General features: G+C 38.0%; 3 protein-coding genes across 4 annotated transcripts; 2 read left to right on the top strand and 1 right to left on the bottom strand.

The window, feature by feature from the left end:
* Positions 1–1,130: 1,130 nt before the first annotated feature.
* Positions 1,131–3,316, top strand: LOC113761247. Its single transcript, XM_027304142.1, has 2 exons — positions 1,131–1,497; positions 3,028–3,316. Exons 1-2 carry the CDS (start codon positions 1,300–1,302, stop codon positions 3,100–3,102), a joined length of 273 nt encoding a protein of 90 aa, XP_027159943.1. The 5' UTR covers positions 1,131–1,299; the 3' UTR covers positions 3,103–3,316.
* A 2,193-nt stretch (positions 3,317–5,509) lies between these two features.
* LOC113760486 (flap endonuclease GEN-like 2) lies at positions 5,510–12,210 on the top strand. Of its 2 annotated transcripts, none has more exons than XM_027303082.1 (14): positions 5,510–5,850; positions 6,007–6,164; positions 6,852–6,913; positions 7,012–7,139; positions 7,517–7,568; positions 7,789–7,861; positions 7,953–8,026; positions 8,595–8,654; positions 8,778–8,925; positions 9,358–9,457; positions 9,647–9,729; positions 10,266–10,366; positions 10,576–10,706; positions 11,524–12,210. In XM_027303082.1, the coding sequence occupies exons 1-14, from the start codon at positions 5,783–5,785 to the stop codon at positions 12,035–12,037; spliced, it is 1,752 nt and encodes a 583-aa protein (XP_027158883.1). In that variant the 5' UTR covers positions 5,510–5,782; the 3' UTR covers positions 12,038–12,210. The 2 variants fall into 2 exon arrangements, with proteins under 2 accessions (XP_027158883.1, XP_027158882.1); XM_027303081.1 differs by having other exon boundaries at positions 9,599–9,729.
* A 3,638-nt stretch (positions 12,211–15,848) lies between these two features.
* LOC113760642 (splicing factor-like protein 1) lies at positions 15,849–18,960 on the bottom strand. Its single transcript, XM_027303298.1, has 2 exons — positions 18,785–18,960; positions 15,849–18,176 (listed from the first exon to the last, which is right to left on the bottom strand). The coding sequence occupies exon 2, from the start codon at positions 17,950–17,952 to the stop codon at positions 16,405–16,407; it is 1,548 nt and encodes a 515-aa protein (XP_027159099.1). The 5' UTR covers positions 17,953–18,176; positions 18,785–18,960; the 3' UTR covers positions 15,849–16,404.
* Positions 18,961–19,564: the final 604 nt, after the last annotated feature.

Here is a 19,564-nt window from a genome sequence, read left to right as displayed (position 1 = left end):
TGAGGTCATTCATTCCAATACATTTGTTTGGTTCAAGTACCTGGAATGTGTATCATTACTATAGTTGATGTTTGGTTCATCGACTCTTTTCGGAATGGAATATAATAAATATATTATAAATCTCATCGTAAATGATAGTTACTGGCTCTTTGTAAATGGGATACAAGAAATTTTCACTAATTAAATATATTAGTATAAATGTATTAGTAAATTTAATCTAACTAATTAATAATTTCTATTAGTCAACATGTGCAATTATTAGTATAATTGATAATATTAATTATATTACATAAATTAATATACATTATATAATACATATAAATAATAATAATATTATTATAAGTTTGTAACTAATTAAATTAAATATTATATATAATTAAATTAAATATATAAATGCTATAATATAAATATAACTATATAATTACATAATACATACAAATTAATTGTACTAATATTTTATATAAATATAATGCATATTAATATTAGATATAGTTATTATTATATATTATTATGTTTAAAATAATAAATACAATTATAATTATATAATTTATTAATATTATATATATGTATATATTATAATTATATGCAAATATAATAAGCATTTATAAATATACATATATATTATAAATATATTATTATATAATATTAATAAATTTATAATATATATTATATAAATATAATTATATTTAATTAAATAATTATAATATATATTTATATAATATATTAGTATTATAATAAAATATTATAATAATAAAATATTATATATATGTAAATATTATAATATGTACATATATATAATATATATAAATATTAATTATACTAAATAATATGTAATCGGTAAAGAAATCTTGGAATCACACTTGGGTTTTGGACAAAACCCACCCTTCTACTAAGGAATGGAGAGACACCAAATTTTTAGAAATCATTCCAAGATTTCAATTCCCATTCCAGTGAACCAAACATCAATTATGGATTTCATTCCATTCCTTCATTCGTATTGATACCCTTTTCCGATACCCTGTATTCGTATTGATTGAACTAGCTTTAGTTAGGGCTAAAACGGAAAATCCCCTGCAACAGAGTTTAGACTCCGTAGCTAACACCTGACAGTCCGACCAGACTCCAGATTCCACACATCAGTATTACCGCACTTCCCCAACCCCGCTACCCCCCAAGCCCACCAAAAAAAAGGTCCATATCCATACAGCCCTTTTGGATCTCAATTCTCCGTAAAGAAATCCTCCTCCTACACACTCCGTGTGATTCACACTACAGCTAAGGACTAGGCAGAGTGCGGAAATGGCCGGCGGAGGAGATCACCACCACGTTGATGGGGCCCACGGGCACGGCGGAGCGGGCGACTTTAGGACCAAAGTCTGGAGCATGCCTGGTGGGCCTTACTGCCGCCCCAAGCACTGGAAGCGCAATACTGCCATCGCCATGGCTGGCGTCTTCCTCCTTTGTATCCCCATCGCCATGATTTCGGTCGAGCTTGAGGTCGCTTCATTTACCTTCTTACCCCTCCCCCCATTCATCTCCCCTCTGCCCCAAAATGCACACTTTTCCGTTTTATTAGTATGATTTAGGTTTGGAGAATGTGTTATTAGTATATGATGAATTTGTTAATGGAAGTCGTGAATTGGCATTGTTTTATTTACTATGGTGAAGATATGATTATTCTTGGTTAGAATTAGGTTTCAATTGAGGATGTATAATTCAACAAAACATTTCAATATTATTCTAAATCTATGACTGCTGCTCCGTTTTTGAATACGGAATGAAATTCTTAAACTGAACAGCTTTGGCCAAATAAGCTACAAAAAGGTTTTTATCAATTTTGAATAACGTTGGGCTGATTGAACTTACTAAAGATGTCTTCTTATGTTTTGAACTGCTGATACGTTGAGAAATGCTGTGTGAGTTTCGCTATGCTACTCCATTATGTTTTAACAGCTAATTGCTGTTCCTACTGAAAGTGACTGGTTATGTCACTTGATTCATTGCAAGTTAAGTTGGGAGGTATTTTAGGTTCAATCTGCAAGAGATGAACTTGTCATGCTGGAAAGTTAGTATGATACTTGTCTGAGGAAAGTCATTTGGCAGTTGATACGTGCAGCAGATTGAGTACCTTCTGTAGATTGGGTGATTTGTTCTCTATGGTTTTCATTTTACTCAGCCTTGGAATTTGGATGTCTTGGATATTGTTCTACTGAATTTTCCTCTACTGGATATTGCAACCTCACGGTCAAAGCATCTTTCAAATATTTTTTGCCCACCGCCTTTAAATTGGATTTCATATTAAGTGACTTTGAGGACTATCTTAAGTTTTTCTTCTTTTCCACTCTTCCTTTTGTCTCCATTTTCTTATTCTTTCTTCTTCTTCTTTTTGGGGTGGGTCCAAGGGGGTTGGAGAGACTGAGGATCAGGCCTATTGCTTCCATCTCCTCTCTCTCTCGGATGATCATTTGTTCAAGAATAATCATGGTTGTAGATCCTATCAAATTCACATACACACTTGACCAAATTTCGTTTTTAAGCCTCTTAAGTTCAGCCTTAGACAAGTATAATTTATTTGGAAATGTAAACCAGTATCAGTTTTCAGCATATAGAGATTTTGTCCAGTTTTAAGTGTGCTATTCATTTCTGGTTTGAAGACCAAGTGCAAGCTGCCAAAGGACTTTCAGTTTCTGTCATGAAAGCGTTTTATTTTTTTTCAGAACTTCTTGGTGGACTCGGCTACAATTAACCTACTGTAAACATTTTATGTTGACAGTTTACAGATGATTTTGCATGCTAATGGGATGTCCATACCATGTTTGTGTTTGTTGTCTTTTAACATTATTTTTCTTCTTTTGGATTATGACTCCCTTCACTAGGATGGAAGATGCTAATGTGTCATTTATCAGCGTTACAGGCACAATTATGTGTTGATAATGTAGATTGACTTCCCTTGACAAAGTAGATGTACCCATCCATACATGTTTTCGTTTGCCTTAGCATACTGATAATTTATTGCTTTACTTGCAGCAACGGCCGCATATGCCTGTTCGCCCAATTCCATCTCAGCTTTGGTGCAAGAACTTCGGGAAAAAGGACTACTAAATTGATGAATTGTAATAGTTTGATAGTGATGACTACAGTATTGTGCTCTGAAGCCAGGAACAAGCTTGCTTTCTGTAATAGACTCTGAATTTCTGGGTAATTCTTGGATGTTTCTTGTTCTGAAAGAGTGGATATGACATTCAGTATGATTGATTGAATAAGAAGAATGACTCTGGGGTACTTTCTGTGTATTTGGAGTTTTACTTGGTGATAAGACTTCACGTTTTATTGATTTATGCTGGATTTATAGCAGAGAGTAGCATTTCGTGATTTCGAACCTGGAGTGAACGAAAATGAAGCTTTAGTACCTGATATTTGCGGTTTTACGGGATAATCAGCTGAGTACTAGACACAGCTCATTAAGTGGATATGTTATTGTAGCCTCATTTAGGCGGTTCCTATTTCCCTTCCCTTGTAAATGGGACCTTTTCAGTTTTCACAAAGTTTCACACTGTCACCTGATGCTATTGTAAATGGTACGGTCATTCCCGCGCTGCTGACGATAAGGTCACTTGTTGTTTTATGTTACGGAATACTTATTTTTGGGACCGAATAAAAAAAAAAGAGAGAGAATACTTATTTTATTTTCACAGAAATATAATGGAAAAAGCGTATTAGTACTTTTTTTAAACAGTTTTTCGGTGTTTATAAGAACTAATGTATGTGGCCGGAGAATCATATACTACTACTTTGCCTTGATCCTTCAGTTATAAAGGACCTCGCTTAGTTCATTCTTGTCAGTCACCATTAAACATTTACATTTCGAGAAGCGAACCAACGTGCGGATGCGGATGGCTAGCTAAGTTGGGTATGGAACTTTCTGATGATTTTGTTTCGATTATTGCTCATTTGTAGTTTGCTAGAATAAGATGTTGGAGGGCCTCTCGCGGTCTCGTTTTGTAATTGATATTCGTTTTCTATAATATATGCTTCGTATGGATTAATATTTTTCTATAATATTATAGTATTATTTATGAAATTTTTTTTAATATAATTAATTTTTGAAATATTTTTAAAATTTAAAATTTTATTGAAATATGTTATAAAATATTTAAAAAAAAGGTCACTACTCACCGGCACCTACCAACCCTCCCCTCCTCCCTCCTCCCTCCTCCCTCCTCCACCTCCATTGCCACCACCGTCCCTCTTCTCTTGCCCCTAAGAGGGAGGAGAAAAGGTTATAGAATTTGTTTTTCTTTTTAATTCCTTTTGTGTTTTTGTAAGTTATATTTGATATGGTGTAATATTTTTATATACAATATTCTAGTAATATATATTCCAAAAAATAACTATCCATACATATTTCAAATACAATTGGAAAAAACAACAAATAAAAAAAAAATCAACCATCCACCACCACCCACCGCCCCTCACCTCCTTCCTCTTCCGCTCTCCTTTTCTTTCTTCCTCCTAAACCATCCTAGACCTCTCTTCCCCTCCCTTCTTGGTGGCGGCCAACTTCACAACAAAATGAGGAAAGGAGGGGTGAGGAAGAAAGGGAGGGGAGAAAGAGGGAAGAGGAAGGAGGCGGAGAGAGAGAGAGAAAGAAGAGAGGAAGAGAAACAAGGTGGAAGCAGTGGGAGGAGGGAGAGAGAGGAAAAAGGAGGAGAGAGATGGTGGTGGGCTGGTGGCGAAGGACCCGAAGGTGATGGTGGTTATTTTTTCATTTTTAAAAAATATTACAATAACATTTAAGATTTTAAAAACACACAAATAAACAATTTAAGTAACAATTTTTTATTGTTATAGTAAAACTTTTGAAAAACACCCAAAACAATTGGAATATTGTAATATTTTATATACAATATTCTAGTAATATATATTCCAAAAAATAACTATCCATACATATTTCAAATACAATTGGAAAAAACAACAAATAAAAAAAAAATCAACCATCCACCACCACCCACCGCCCCTCACCTCCTTCCTCTTCCTCTTCCTCTTCCTCTCTCTTTTTCTTTCTTCCTCCTAAACCATCCTAGACCTCTCTTCCCCTCCCTTCTTGGTGGCGGCCAACTTCATAACAAAATGAGGAAAGGAGGGTTGAGGAAGAAAGAGGGAAGAGGAAGGAGGCGGAGAGAGAGAGAGAAAGGAGAGAGGAAGAGAAACAAGGTGGAAGCAGTGGGAGGAGGGAGAGAGATGGTGGTGGGCTGGTGGCGAAAGACCCAAAGGTGATGGTGGTTATTTTTTCATTTTTAAAAAATATTACAATAACATTTAAGATTTTAAAAACACACAAATAAACAATTTAAGTAACAATTTTTTATTGTTATAGTAAAACTTTTGAAAAACACCCAAAAACATTGCAGTTAAATTTTTGAAAAATACCCACAAAAATAAATCCAAATCGAAGCAGAGCAACTAGTCGCCACTGTTTTCCGTTAGTATAATGCCGAAGCCAGCGTTATAGTCTAATAGTCTTGTCTCTCACATTCAAAATCTCCCCCTCCCAGTGAGACCATCCCCAGTTAAGAAAGGAATTTCCAGGAGAGGGTTGTTTATTTGTTAAAGATCCCCTGATGCTACTCGGGAAAAGCAACGGCTACTGCACTTCATATTGAATTTAAGCTTGAAAATTCCATTGTTGAAGAAGCTTCTACTCTCTCCCGTGAGTGTGTAAAATTGAGCTCTATCCGCGACTACGGTTTTCTCCTCCTCCTGGAGGGAACAGGGGCCATATATGGGGGTGAAAAATCTATGGGACATCTTAGAATCTTGCAAGAAAATTCTCCCTCTTCACCATCTCCAGTAAGTTCTTTTTACTGACTACGAACATATGACCGAGCCTCTTCTGCTAATATTTCTGACAACCCATTTGTAATTTCATTTTTTCTGGAGGGGGATTGTTCTTGAGTTTTGATATGTTGCTGCTTACTACTACTGACACTACATGTTAATTTGAAGGAACAAGAGGGTGTGCATAGATCTGTCATGCTGGATGGTCCAACTTCAGAATGTGAACAGAACCCACTGTGCTATGACCAGCAAACTCTATCTCCAGTGTCTCTTCCACCGCCTCCGAGCCCTCATTGCTTTAAATTGTAGTCTCATTTTTGTTAGTGGTACTATAATTATACAATCATTACTCCTCCTCCTCCTATGATTTCTTTCTTCTTGTAAAATTTGTCCTTTGTAATCGCAAATAATTTTCATAAAGATTAAAGATCGATCCTTTCTTACGTTACATCCCATTTCTTGGTGAAATTTGGCCCCAGATTTTGGAATTGTATGTAGTAGTATTTTTCTCCTGATATCTGCTTAAGCACCTGTACTAATGAGGGTGCCAGAATAATCTGATTGCAAGTTTGATCTCAATTATTTAGAACTTAGTATGCTAGTGATTCATCTATACCTTCTAACGGATTGCATGGGGAACAAGGGTTCAGCATGCAGTCGTTAATAAGGTTTATTATTTTTACATATTACCTACTGAAGGAAGACACTTCCTCACTGAAGAGTGTGCAGCATATGAAATCGCCTCAGCATGAGTATGCAATTAGATAGCTCTCAGTAGATGCTGGAAATTTATTGCGAGTCTTGTTAGGCTGCATTCTGCAAGACTACGGATTTATTCTGCCAAATTGCTTATCCAACAGACTTGCATCTTTTTGTCGTTTTATGACTGCATTTGAAAATTACAAGTTTTATTCCCCTGACTGTGTGAACCATGTTATTGTACTGTATGGATAGGATTTCCCCAAGTACTTAAAAGTTGTAAAGAACTCTGATGCTCAAAATTTTTCTGACAGATGGGTCTATTCCTTCAATCAAATTATCTGCATATAGACGGCGATTAAATGTTGGGAGTGAGGTACCATCTTCGTAGTTAACCTCAACACTTCTTTGCTTCCATTATGCTTACCAAGCAACTGTTTGCATTGTACTTTATGATGGATTTTGCAAATTCAGGTAAATGCGGAGGAAACAAATCCTAAAATAGTATCGTCACTAAGAAGGAACATGGGCTCTGAGTTTTCATGCATGATAAAGGAGGCTAAAAGTCTTGGCAAGGCACTTGGAATTCCTTGCTTAGATGGGTAAACTCTATTCTCCTACTTAAGTGCTATTTATCTTGGATGTAGCATTGAAGTTAGAATGTAGATGGTAAGATTAATCATCAAATCCATACTTGTCGTCTTCTTTAGGGTTTTGTAATTATTTTTTATTTCTATGCCTTCTGTTGGGTCCACCATCTAGTTGTGACTTGCGAGATCTTTAGAACATTATTATATCTAACTTTGAAAATCTTCTTGAGCTGAAGTAAAAATGGTCGATATAATTTTTGGGGTCTTGAAATAGGGAATAAACAGAGATCTACTCATAATATGATCAGATACATATATTTTTCTGTTGTAACTCTTCAAAGTTAATAGCAACTAGTGTGTTTTTCTAATGGCTGCCTGCTGACTTCCAGGGTAGAGGAGGCTGAAGCTCAATGTGCATTGCTAAACTCGGAATCATTATGTGTAAGTGGTGGGCATCATTTCTTTTCTTTACCTTTTCTTCCCTTCCATTCAGTGCGTGTTTGGGGGTAAATGCAACATAGGATCTTTAAACACCATCCCTCCGAATGTGTTTCTCCTACCACAGTCATCACTTTTACCTGTAATGACATTTTCTTAACCATCAGAAATAGTCATCATTATTGAGTTGCTGTGGTAATCCAGTTTCTTATGATGATTCTAGGATGCATGTTTCACTTCAGATTCTGATGCTTTCCTGTTTGGTGCTAGAACTGTGTATAGAGATATTTGTCTTGGTAAGTATTTTGGATCTTTTTTCTGGGATAAGCCTTAATCTCCCTTAATGAGTCATTATACTAACATTACAGAATATTTTCCTGTGTTTAGGCGAAGGTGGTTATGTTGTTTGTTATGAAATGGCTGATATTGAGAGGAATCTTGGCTTTGGGAGGAATTCCTTGGTACTTTTTTACTTCTTGTTTACATTATTGGTGAAATGATGCTTTGAATCATGCTACTTCTTGTACCTAAGCCTTTGAGTTTGAGGTGTTTCAGTTTAAAACAAAATTGTGATAATTAGTGATGATAAAAATGAAACACTAGGATTTAAGATGGGAATTACCATTGTCTTGAGAAGAAACTTTCTATTCTTGTAAATGAACTGTTTTGCTAAGCTGCAATTGGAATGATATGAAGACTTTATTGTTAAGTAAAGCTTCATTTTTCCCCCCCAACAGGGAGGAAAACTATTTTAATCAGCACACTCTATGTTGAGTTAAAATGACTGGACTCTCAGATTTTATGTTTTCTTTTTTTATAGGAAGGTTTTCTTCTAGACAAAGGTTGTGCATGATTTTTTATGTATTCTGTTGTAAATGGCTGACAAAATTTTTCTGATTTCTTAGCCAGCTGCATCTTCTTTTACGACTACTTTTGGTTTAAAATCTTACTTTTTATGGGCTGCAGGTTATTATGATTTTGTATTGTATTCTTAGACTTCCCTATTAACAAGTTTGGTCTCATCTTCAGATTACTTTGGCTGTTCTTCTTGGTAGTGATTACTCCCAAGGGGTGTATGGTCTCGGTCAGGTAAGCCTGAAAAGTTATTTAATGACAAAAGTCGGAGCGTCTATATCTTCCTGAACTCAATATATTTTTGCTGATATACAAGTAATATAAATAAATATGAATTCTTATCTATGCCTGAAATAGGAGTCAGCTTGTCAGATCGTTAAGTCAGTTGGTGACAGTGCTGTTCTTCACAGAATTGCATTGGAGGGGATATCATTTGCACAGAAGCCAAAAGTTTCAAAAAAAAAGGCGCGCAGTTTGAGTGCAAATCATGAAAGGGATGCTAATGGTGAGTCAAAAGAAAGCTACACTTTGTCTGTATTCAAAGACGGTCAATCCTTGACTTATATATTATGTAATATTTTTTGACTTGTTGGAAATTAACATTTATTTCAAAGAATCATCTGTATACATCTTGCATGAATCTCTTTTCCTTGTTAATTTGGATGTAGAAGCCACACTTCAACTGATGTTATTGCTTTTTCTGTAAGATGAATGAATGATATTGAATGAGGACATAATCAGTAGATTCTCGACTATAAATGCTTCCTGAAGTCATATTTGATGGCATCCTTTGATCCTGCAGACTCTATGTCTTACTGCAATAACTTGTGCAAAAATTTGTTATGCCTTAAAATATCAGTTACTGGAGATTTTCATGGTTGTCTGGCAATATAATTTGTAACTTAAAGGTTTTCATTAATAAGCTATTTTCGAATAGGGGCTGATTCCAATTTCCAAAAGAATACTGAGTTCATGGAAGTGATCAATGCCTATTTGAAGCCAAAGTGCCACCCACCTGACTCTGATGCTGTGTATAGGTACTGTTCCATGATCCTGGCTTGTTACTCAGTTTTGCTTATTGCTGTTGAAGTTGTGCGCGTTTTTGTGCCATTTAATTATTTGACCATCATACCCTAGACTTTTCCTGATATTAAGTGTTTGACGATCTTTATCAAAAGTGAGTCAAGAAAGACCAAAGTTCTGCTTCCTTCATTTCTTTCTTACAGGGTACTGGCTATTTATCCATTTAATCGCCACCAACTTCAGCAGATATGTGCCCAGTTTTTTGATTGGCCTCCTGAGAAGACAGGTTTTTTTAAATAATATTTAAACATAAGTGTGCTCATCTATGTGCGTATGTGAATGTCTTTGTTGCTCTTATGGATGCAACTATGAAGATCCCAAGCATTCATGCAATTTGGTTTCTCTTAATCCTGCTTGGTTTGACTGGGATATCACTAGTGGACTCCTATGAACACGCCTCAACACTGTCATCTTAGTTACCATTGTTATCCTGTATCAAATCCGGTTGTAGTTTGTTTAACAGTCAAAATCTTCTATCCGTTATTTAAAGTTGAATATTGTTTAGACATCAGTCACCAAAACTCCACAGGTATTTTATTTAAAGTTCCGAATTAGATTAATGTTGTTCTAAACATAGCACTGGAAATAATATCTTAATGCAGGTTTAGCATTAGCTTCTGAACCTAATTTTGGCATAATGTAGCAGCACTATTAAACTTCCTTTGTCTTCCTTTTTTTTTTATTTGGCTGTGGTACAACATGCATGCCATTGAGCTTTGCTTTCTTTTTCACCACTGAAACATATCTCATTTTGTTTCTTAGATGAGTACATTCTTCCGAAGATAGCTGAAAGAGACCTAAGGCGATATGCTAGTTTACGTTCCACTTCATCAAACCTTGGAGTCAAAGTTTCAATGGATGAGGTATTATTTTCTTTAGGTTTTTATGGGGTTCATGCTTCTTTATGCCAATGATTACTGGATTAATTTTTGTTAATTAATTGTATTAGATGATAGAATGCTAGTGCTGTAGTGCTACTTGGATCTTCCCGACCTTTTCTTCCCTTGGAATTGGATTTATTTAGTGAGCACTATGGTCCTCAACATGAACCTTCTCTCTCTTTGAAGTACAGATGCCAGTGAAGTGTCCTATATCAAGTATTATCAAGCAAAGAAAGCTTCAAGGGAGAGATTGCTTTGAGGTTTCATGGGAAGAAGTGCATGGACTAAATGCATCTGTTGTACCGGCTGATCTAGTAGAAAGGTACAGGAGTTCCTTTGTTAGCAGCTCATAAGTGGTTTCATTGTATAAATGTCCATCATAATGTGTCATCGTTCTTGAGTTTTGGTGAACTTAAGTGGGAAGAGTGGTTGCTCCAAAAAAAAAGGAAAAGAGAAAAAAGGTGGGGTATAGTGTTTACGTATGAATGTTTTTTAGTCTCTCATTTTAGTCCCCCTCTCCCATATACACATACAGGGTGCGAATTAGGAAAAACATCTTTGACAAGTGTATTTGTTAGATGTAGAAAAGATTTACAATCATTGGGCTAGTGCTGACTGATTTACAAAGAGAGTTTCAATTTTTAATGGGTATTCAAATCTTCTACAGATCCTCACGACATCGAATCCTAGCTTGCCAGTAATGCCCAGATGCCCCGTAATGCAACCATCTGCAATAGTCTCCTACTCTTAGCTGACAAGAATATCCATGACAACCAGGCGACCTAATTCATCTGATTTTCCAGCCCTTTGTCATATCATACATGCTTCACTCCTTGAAGATAAACATTGACTTTCACCCTGCATTTGTTAGATAGTCAGAAACCTGTTTACCAATTTATAATTTCTTATTGAGTATATACATAGCCTGATTGTCCTATAGAGCACATAGAACTTCAATGAATAAGCACTTCTGTTGCCCTATCTGGTGGGGAAGGAGAGTAATCATGCATCAGTTTCGCCTTCCTTCAACTTTACAGTTACTCTCCTCTCCTCCCTTGTGTTCCCTGCTACTTTTCCTACTGTTGTTGTGCGATGACAGGATCATTGCAATGACTTTGTTCTCTTCTTCCTTCCTACAGAGCCTGTCCTGAAAAGATAGTGGAATTCCAGGAGAGAAAAGCTCAAGGAAAGAAAAGAAGTCATTGCGTATCTAGACCAAAGAAACTTGGAAACATGCCATCAGCAGAGGAAATTGATCTTAAGCTTCAAAAGCTGCTACTTGACATAGAAAATGAGAGCAAAACCACCAGAGGTGCCAGCTTATCAGGACGATCCAAACTGGAGAAAACTAGTGCTTTAATCCAAGCTGATCTTGCGATCCAAGAACTGCACCTTGAGGACAAGTTGGAGAAAGAGGCTGATTCTGTTACTACTACGGGGTGCAAGTCAGTCGCTCCAGGTCCTGGTGGAACTGAGGTCATTGATCTAATGAGCCCTTTGCCAGTGTCTGCTCCAAGTTCGACACGTCAAGGTGCAAATGTGGAGTGCATCGACTTAATTGAGTTGAGCGAGTCAGAAACCGAAATCTCTCCTGATCATGCAAGAAAAGCTAGAGATTTAAGGTTGTTTATAGCTAGTATTAAAGATGATTGACCTATGAATACAAGAAAAGGAAAATTAATAATGTCTAGATGAGGGGTTCTTGTAAGGGAAAACACGGTGGGCTGAGAAGTTAGAAAAAGAAAACACCTTTCATGTATGCATAATTGCTATTTGTGTGGGGAAGTTAGGAATTTTAGATGTAGAAATGATAAGATGTAACATCATACTGGTCGTACGAGGGATCTGATCTTGCTTTCTCAAACATATTCGCATGGGATAAGACACTTTCTTGTATGAAAATTTCCTATTTGTGTGGGAGATTAGGAATTTTAGATGTAGAAACGTTAAGATGTTACATGAATTGATGATCAAAATCGCATCGCTCATTTTTCATGCCAATTTTTTTTTTCGATTAACGCAGTGAGACAAGTTGTCGACAGGTTTAGAGAAAAAGTGGTTAGATAGAGAGTCCAAATGTTGAAAACTATAGCAAATGAAAATAGTAGAATTGTAAATAGGAAAAATGGCTAATTTCGTCCCTGTACTTTTATACTTGTGTCGATTTAGTCCCTTTATTTTATTCTTGGCCAATTAGATACCTTAACTTAAAGGGAAAATCGCCAATTTAGTCCCTAAACTTTTTTTTTCCGTCAATTTAGTCCCTATACATTATTTATAGCCAATTTAATCCCTAAACTTATATTTCGATTCCAATCAAGGAACTTAGCGGCGGCGCCACCTCATAATTTCCATCGGCTTCCAGATCTAGGAACCCAGAAGGGGTATTTTAGGGACTTCCATATTTTTCATATTTCCCTTTGACTTTCATCTTATTTCTATATGGTCTTCACCTTCAACGACACCTCCCTCTCCTCTATCACATCAGAGCGTCTACTCCGGGCTATGCAGAGCGTCTACTCCGTCCTCTGCTCCCTCAACCTCCAGGACAAGGTCTCCATCACCACTGCCCACTCCCTCGCCGTCCTCCAGACCTCCTACCTCCCCTTCGCCTGCAGGTTCCACCCGGACCTCACCCCCTGCTTGACTGCCATCCTCAACTTCCATCTCAAGACCGGCTCCCCTTTCCTCATCAATGCCTACCCCTACTTCGCCTACAAGGCCAACCCCAAGCAGGTCCCTCTGGAGTTCGTCCTTTTCCAGCCCAACTCCGGGATCGTCGATCCCGCCACCCCTACTGTATTTATTCCAGTGTAAACAATTATAATAAACCCCAGTTTCCTCGAAACTTTGTAAAAAAATTAAAGAATTTCCATCTTTGCCTCCTCATCATCGGGATGAATTATGCAGAGTTATCTCCTTCAAAAGCTTGTTAAAGTGCTGGGAAGAAGATCAATGGGGTGCGTGCCATAGCTGCTTTGGCATTGTATAATGTATAGTTCTAATATATAGTATATCCAAAGCCTTACTCATCATTACGCACCACATACAATTTGTCTGGTGCTCAGCGAAGAAGGGCCGGCTTAGATTATGGGCGCACCAACTACGAATGCTTTGCAAAGTTGAATTCCTTCAGGATTCCGCTATAGGAAACCCGCAAGCGGGTTTCAGGCTATTTAACAAATTACTTAAAAAAAAAAATTTTTTTTTACATGCAAGCTGCGTTGAGTTGCACATGCCCATCGGAGGGCCCTAGGATGCCCAGCAAACCTCCCCTCTCATCCTCACCCTTCAGGTGAGGGTTTGAGAGTATGTGTTTGATATAAATAGAACAGAAACGCAGCTTTTAGTCATTTTACATAAGGGGGAAACCCGCAAGCGGGTTTCAGGCAGGCTATTTAACAAATTACTTAAAAAAAAAAAAATTTACATGCAAGCTGCGTTCTTCAAAAGGGTATTTTCGTCTATTCACTCAGGAAACCCGCAAGCGGGTTTCAGGCAGGCTATTTAACAAATTACTTAAAAAAAAAAAAAATTTACATGCAAGCTGCGTTCTTCAAAAGGGTATTTTCGAGACCGGCTGGCCCTCCAAGGGGGACACCGACGAGGCCGGAGCCACTCCGGAGAATGCCAAGAAGTACAACGGCAACCTCATCAACAAGCTGGTGTGCGGGAAGAAGGGGACGCCCATGAGGCCCAACGCCGACTTGAACATCTATGTCTTCGCCCTTTTCAACGAGAACATGAAGTCCAGCCCAACCTCCGAGAGGAACTACGGCCTCTTCAAGCCGGATGACTCCTCGGCCTACTACATTGGCTTCAACAGCACCGGTCTCCTTTCCACTTCCTCCAATACCTCCACTACTCCTAGTAGTACTGGTAGTAGCAGCAGCAGCAGTAGTAGTGTTCCTCTTGGCTCCTCCTCCTCCTCCGGTAGCACCACTTCTTCCACAGCAGTAGTAGTATCATAAGATGAAAGTCAAAGAGAAATATGAAAAATATGGAAGTCCCTAAAATACCCCTTTTGGGTTCCTAGATTTGGAAGCCGATGGAAATTATGCGGTGGCGCCGCCGCTAAGCTCCTTGATTGGAATCGAAATATAAGTTTAGGGATTAAATTGGCTATAAATAATGTATAGGGACTAAATTGACGGAAAAAAAAAGTTTAAGGACTAAATTGGCGATTTTCCCTAACTTAAAATGCAAGTGCAATTGAGGCCCTTTGCGGCGGCGCCGCCAGAAAATATCAAGCGAGCGTGAAATTGACCACATAATAAGGGTTACTTTTGGAACATCACTTATGAGACTCTAAGAAAGCCAAATAAAATCATACGGTAGCAGAATTAAACTCTGAAATCATACCAAATTGAAAGAGACTTATGTAGAAAACAATTAGAGTTATAATCCAAGAGATATTTGGGCAAAATTCCAGTGATTGATGATGGACAAGAAAGAGGAGGCCGATGGGATTGCAACAACAGACAAAATGGGGTGCGAATCGAGCATGAAAGGCAATTTCGATGAAGGTTGCAGAAAAAAATGGTGAGAAGGAGGAGGAGCAGCAGCAACAGCTCAGATTTGGGGATGACAGGCTCTTGCGATTGGGAGTGGTGGGTGGGTCAGAGAGCAAACCATTGGGTACGAGGTTGGCAATCCATTTGTTTGCAGCCTCAGTATAGTGCACTCCGTCCCAGCTGATGATTCCCCCGGGCTCTGCACAGGAACCTCCGTACACTTCACCGCCGTTCACAATCCCTTTGTTCCTGCACCACACATCATTCTCCAACCCATGAATGCCGCAGCAGACCTTCGAAGCCTCCTCAAATCCTGTCTTGTCTTTTCCAATTTCAGTTTACTCTTCTTTAGTACTCCTTCCTAATTCGATTGGTCCTAGCTACTATACCCCCCATATGTATATATATATGCATCATCTGATATGCTTGGGTTTTTCACTTGTAATGTCCACTGGGGATCCCCCCTTTCACTTGTAATGATGGACAAAATTCCAGTTTGGTATGATTTCAGAGTTTAATTCTGCTACGTATGATTTTATTTGGCTTTCTTAGAGTCCCATAAGTGATGTTCCAAAAGTAACCCTTATTATGTGGTCAATTTCCCGCCCGCTTGATATTTTCTGGTGGTGCCGCCACAAAGGGCCTCAATTGAACTTGCATTTTAAGTTAAGGTATCTAATTGGCCAAGAATAAAATAAAGGGACTAAATCGACACAAGTATAAAAATATAGGGACGAAATTGGCCATTTTCCCTTGTAAATAAATATAGAAATGACATATATCCCGCGCACTTCCCGAGTGGGATTCAAACATTTCTTAGGCATTGATCAGTGATCGATTCTCAGATGGAGCTTGAAGTCATGGGTAGACCAAACCAGCTACAGTAGTGGATGGTCAAAGATTCAAGAATGAAATACTATTTGTTTCAGAAATATCATCTGCAGTCTATGAATCGGGGCCCCTTGGGAAAATTTCATTGGTGATATTGTTCGTCATATGTCACTATCGATACTATAATACAAGTACCCACTCGTAATGATAGCCACTTTCGCACTACATAGCTGATGATATTAGGTAATCTCGAAGCATATATACATACAATTGGCGAATATTTCAGCAGGCCCAGATGCCAAATTGCTCAACAGTGATATTACAACATCAGCAGTCAGAGCTGCGGACTTTTTAATCCATGAATCGTCAAGCAAAGCGAGAGGTTGACCAATAAGCATCAGAATTCTGATAGGAGAAAGGAATGCTGCTTGTATCAGTTGAACCAACAACAGAGGGAGAGAGAGATCTTCAGAATCTCTTTTGGAAAATCCGATGCCAGCCAGGCCCAGAGCAGGTTGAGGAAAGAGGAAAAGTTAGGCCTAGACAGCTTACAATGGATGATTGAGTTTGTGGCAGCATCCATGCAGCTGGGAGTGGTAAACAAGAACTTGCGATTGGCTACAGGAGAAAGCTGATTGGGGCCCAAATCAGATAACAGGATTGCTTGACGGCACTTTATCTGCTACTGCTGGATGTGGATGCCCAGCAAGCCTTACAGCCAAGTCCAAAAGAGTTCCATGACGGCTTGTATGATTGAGATGACATTGGGCAATTTGATGTCGGATGGCAAAAACTTCCACATGAGTCGCAAGTAATCCCCCTAAAAGTGGATTTTCGGAAGGGGCAGGCGTATTCTCTGTGTCCTTGCTCCTTGCCGGTATTGCATGTATTCTTGTCCTTGTAAGTTCCCTCCAATCTGGCAAGCTCGGCTAGTTGAGCTCTTTTATGAACATTGACTCCATCAGCAAAAGGAATCAGAAGCTTCTCTATCATTGCTACTGCAGCATCCAAGGATCTTTTATTATCAGCTTCCACACGGACATGCAAATCTTCATTGCCAGCTTGTCCTCGTTTCTCCAAAGCTTTTAGAGCACCTTTGCCCCTCAAGTAAATTTTTGCACCAGTTTCCTTCTCCATTTTCTTCTGTGTATTTCCTCGTGGACCAATTATAAGACCAATAAAATTGTATGTTGGATACTTTTTCACTGGAACGTAAAGTTTCTTAAAAAGCTTAGTAAGCTTTGGCTTCAAAGGACTTTTAAATGTAGGGTTCTTCTCTACTAACTTGGAGATAATAAGTGTACGCTCATCTGAAAGTCTTCTGCGCAGCCTCACCTCACGTGTATTTATTCTTATGCCAAGGTTGTTGTACATAGGCTCTGGGGAAGGAGATCTTTCTTCCTCGGGCCTATCATCCTGAACGTCTGAGCTTTGGAGCTTGCTATTTATCTCCACAAGTTGCATTTTCAAATCGTTAATCTCTGGATCCAATTCAGACTCTTTGCACTTGTTATAAAATTCAGAAAGATGCATGGGACCAAGCAATTTTATCTGAGCATCATCAACATCCCATCTGGTTTTCCTTCTTTTATTAGTTCCATCACTTTCACCTATTTCACATGATTGTTCAGAAGCCAAGCGAGTACGCCTCCATTTTCCAGAACTCCCAGCACGCTCCTCCAGCAGATTACTTTCACTACCATTCCGTGTACTCTTCAAAGCTCCAGTTCGAGAACTCCCAGCACGCTCCTCCAGCAGATTACTTTCACTACTGTTCTGTGGACTCTTCAAAGCTCCATTCCCAATCTCAGAGTCTCTTATAGCATCCGTAAAATCTGATTCACATTTAATATCTCCCTGGCTCCGAAACTTCTGTTGTAATTGATCAGATGGCTTAAGTGCCTCTACATTCAATGCCCTCTTTTTTTGGTTCAAGCAGCCATGATCATCCCCATAAAGGTTGGAGAAGGACTTGAGCCTGTGCTGTTGTGAAGCGTTTTCACTTTGATCCTCAATCAGTTCAGTAACATCTTTATCATGGCATGATAGTAAGGGAATAAAAGATTGCCCCAGAGATTTTGTCTCTGTTCTGTTGCAGAATTCATCTTTTGTATCCCATTCAGGTTCCTCCCCAACAATATTATCCTTCCCGAGAGAAAGTTCTGTTGTTAGTCCATGAATTGGTTGCACATCAAGTTCTGGAGATGGAGGAAAAGATGCCATTGGAAGTTTGAATGTTGTCTATGCACTCAAATGATCCTCTAAATCTTGGTCTGGATCCTCTTCAAATTCCTGATCATCTCAGATCATCTTTAGATTGTAAAATTTAGCCGAAATTGCCCTTCGGGAAAAAAGCGAATTTCAGAATCAGCTCGTTTTAATCACTCAGCGCTAAGTTCAATTTGCTCTATTTGTCGGCTACAAAAGCGCAGATCATTTGGCCGGACCTGCAATTTTGTGGACAGGAAGTATGCATCACTGCCTTAAGTCCAACTGAACAATCATCACAATCATTTTCTATTTTGGGTGGGGGAAGGGTAGAGCAATCAATCACATGGGAATCAACCAAAATTATCATCTAGATTGCATCAAAAAGGAAATGAGACATCAGTAGATAATACAATCACAGTACAAGAAATCCAAAATCTGACAAGAATTAAAAGCAATGTGATTTAAAAAAAAAAAATTATCATGCTTGGTCAAGAAGTCCTTTCGCAGACAACAAGAAACATCAACCATCATCAAATTACAGTAGAAGCAAAACACCGGGGAAGCAAGCCCAAATAGCCTCATAATATGTACTAGTAACATCTAGAAGTTAAAGAAATACCAGAATCATTAGAACTTGGTTTTAGCCATTCATCTCTTCACGTGTTTTCCTAGTCCCTCATCAAGAAACAAGAGAAAAAGTAGAATTAAGAGTCCGAGCTCTCTCTCTATAGATGAGCAGACAAGACAATGGGCTTTAGACAAGTAATCATGGATCCACGCAATTTATTTCAGATATACTATTTCATATAATTCGAATCAAATACAACGCGCAGGACACGCTCACCAGTCACCAATGCCGTGGAATCAATAGGAGTTTGATGGTTCCAAAGGAAGGAGGAAAAAGGCCCAGTCCCCTTCACTCCTCAATCGCCGTTAACACGCTTGATCGCCCTTACACCGTCGTTTTTCGGCTGTTTGTCAATTGTCGTCAGCTATATGCAGAATGGGTTCGAATTTATATTCCATTTGGTAGTGTTATGGTAGATGTCGACCAGGGGCGGTATGTCATGTAGGGAGGAGCAGTTAGTAACTAACTAGTTTCTGCAGAAGCTAGTTGCCGGCTTTCTTTCTGAGTTTAATTGGGATTAGGTTTAATTAATCTTTTTCTCATAATTAAATATAAATTTGAAGTTCTATGGATGGATTAACTTATTCTCGAGGAGGTTTGTATGTCTGATTGATAAACAAGCCTAATGTAATTATGTTTAGTTTAAAACTGAAATCCTTTCCCAAAATTCAACAATAAAAGTGAATGCTTTCTCTTTTTTTTTTTTTTTCATTTTAGAAATAATAAAATTATGTAGTTCAATTGGCAAAAATTAGTCAATTGAACTAAAATGTGCTTAGAAATTAAAAACATTTAGAACTACATTTTCTTTTATCCAAACTTTAAGAACTAAAATCACACATGCTCCAAACATTTGGGACCAAACTATAATTCTCTCAAACTTGCATTAAACTAAGACTAGTTTTACTTTTTATGTTTTTAAGACAAATTATTCCGCACCCTTCATGGACTAGTGCCTTGTACCATCAGCCTTGAATCTGGTATCTGGGTGTAAGA

Source organism: Coffea eugenioides, chromosome 2 (assembly GCF_003713205.1).
Source record: "Coffea eugenioides isolate CCC68of chromosome 2, Ceug_1.0, whole genome shotgun sequence".
Lineage (NCBI taxonomy): Eukaryota > Viridiplantae > Streptophyta > Magnoliopsida > Gentianales > Rubiaceae > Coffea > Coffea eugenioides.
This window is presented reverse-complemented; position numbering and strand designations above follow the sequence as displayed.

Coding starts and splice junctions, on each gene's coding strand:
- LOC113760642 (XM_027303298.1), bottom strand. CDS start 17,952: ATGGCATCTTTTCCTCCATCTCCAGAACTTGATGTGCAACCAATTCAT.
- LOC113761247 (XM_027304142.1), top strand. CDS start 1,300: ATGGCCGGCGGAGGAGATCACCACCACGTTGATGGGGCCCACGGGCAC. Junction 1,498..3,027: donor TGATTTCGGTCGAGCTTGAG/GTCGCTTCATTT, acceptor CTTTACTTGCAG/CAACGGCCGCATATGCCTGT.
- LOC113760486 (XM_027303081.1), top strand. CDS start 5,783: ATGGGGGTGAAAAATCTATGGGACATCTTAGAATCTTGCAAGAAAATT. Junction 7,140..7,516: donor GGAATTCCTTGCTTAGATGG/GTAAACTCTATT, acceptor GCTGACTTCCAG/GGTAGAGGAGGCTGAAGCTC. Junction 7,569..7,788: donor TAAACTCGGAATCATTATGT/GTAAGTGGTGGG, acceptor TGATGATTCTAG/GATGCATGTTTCACTTCAGA.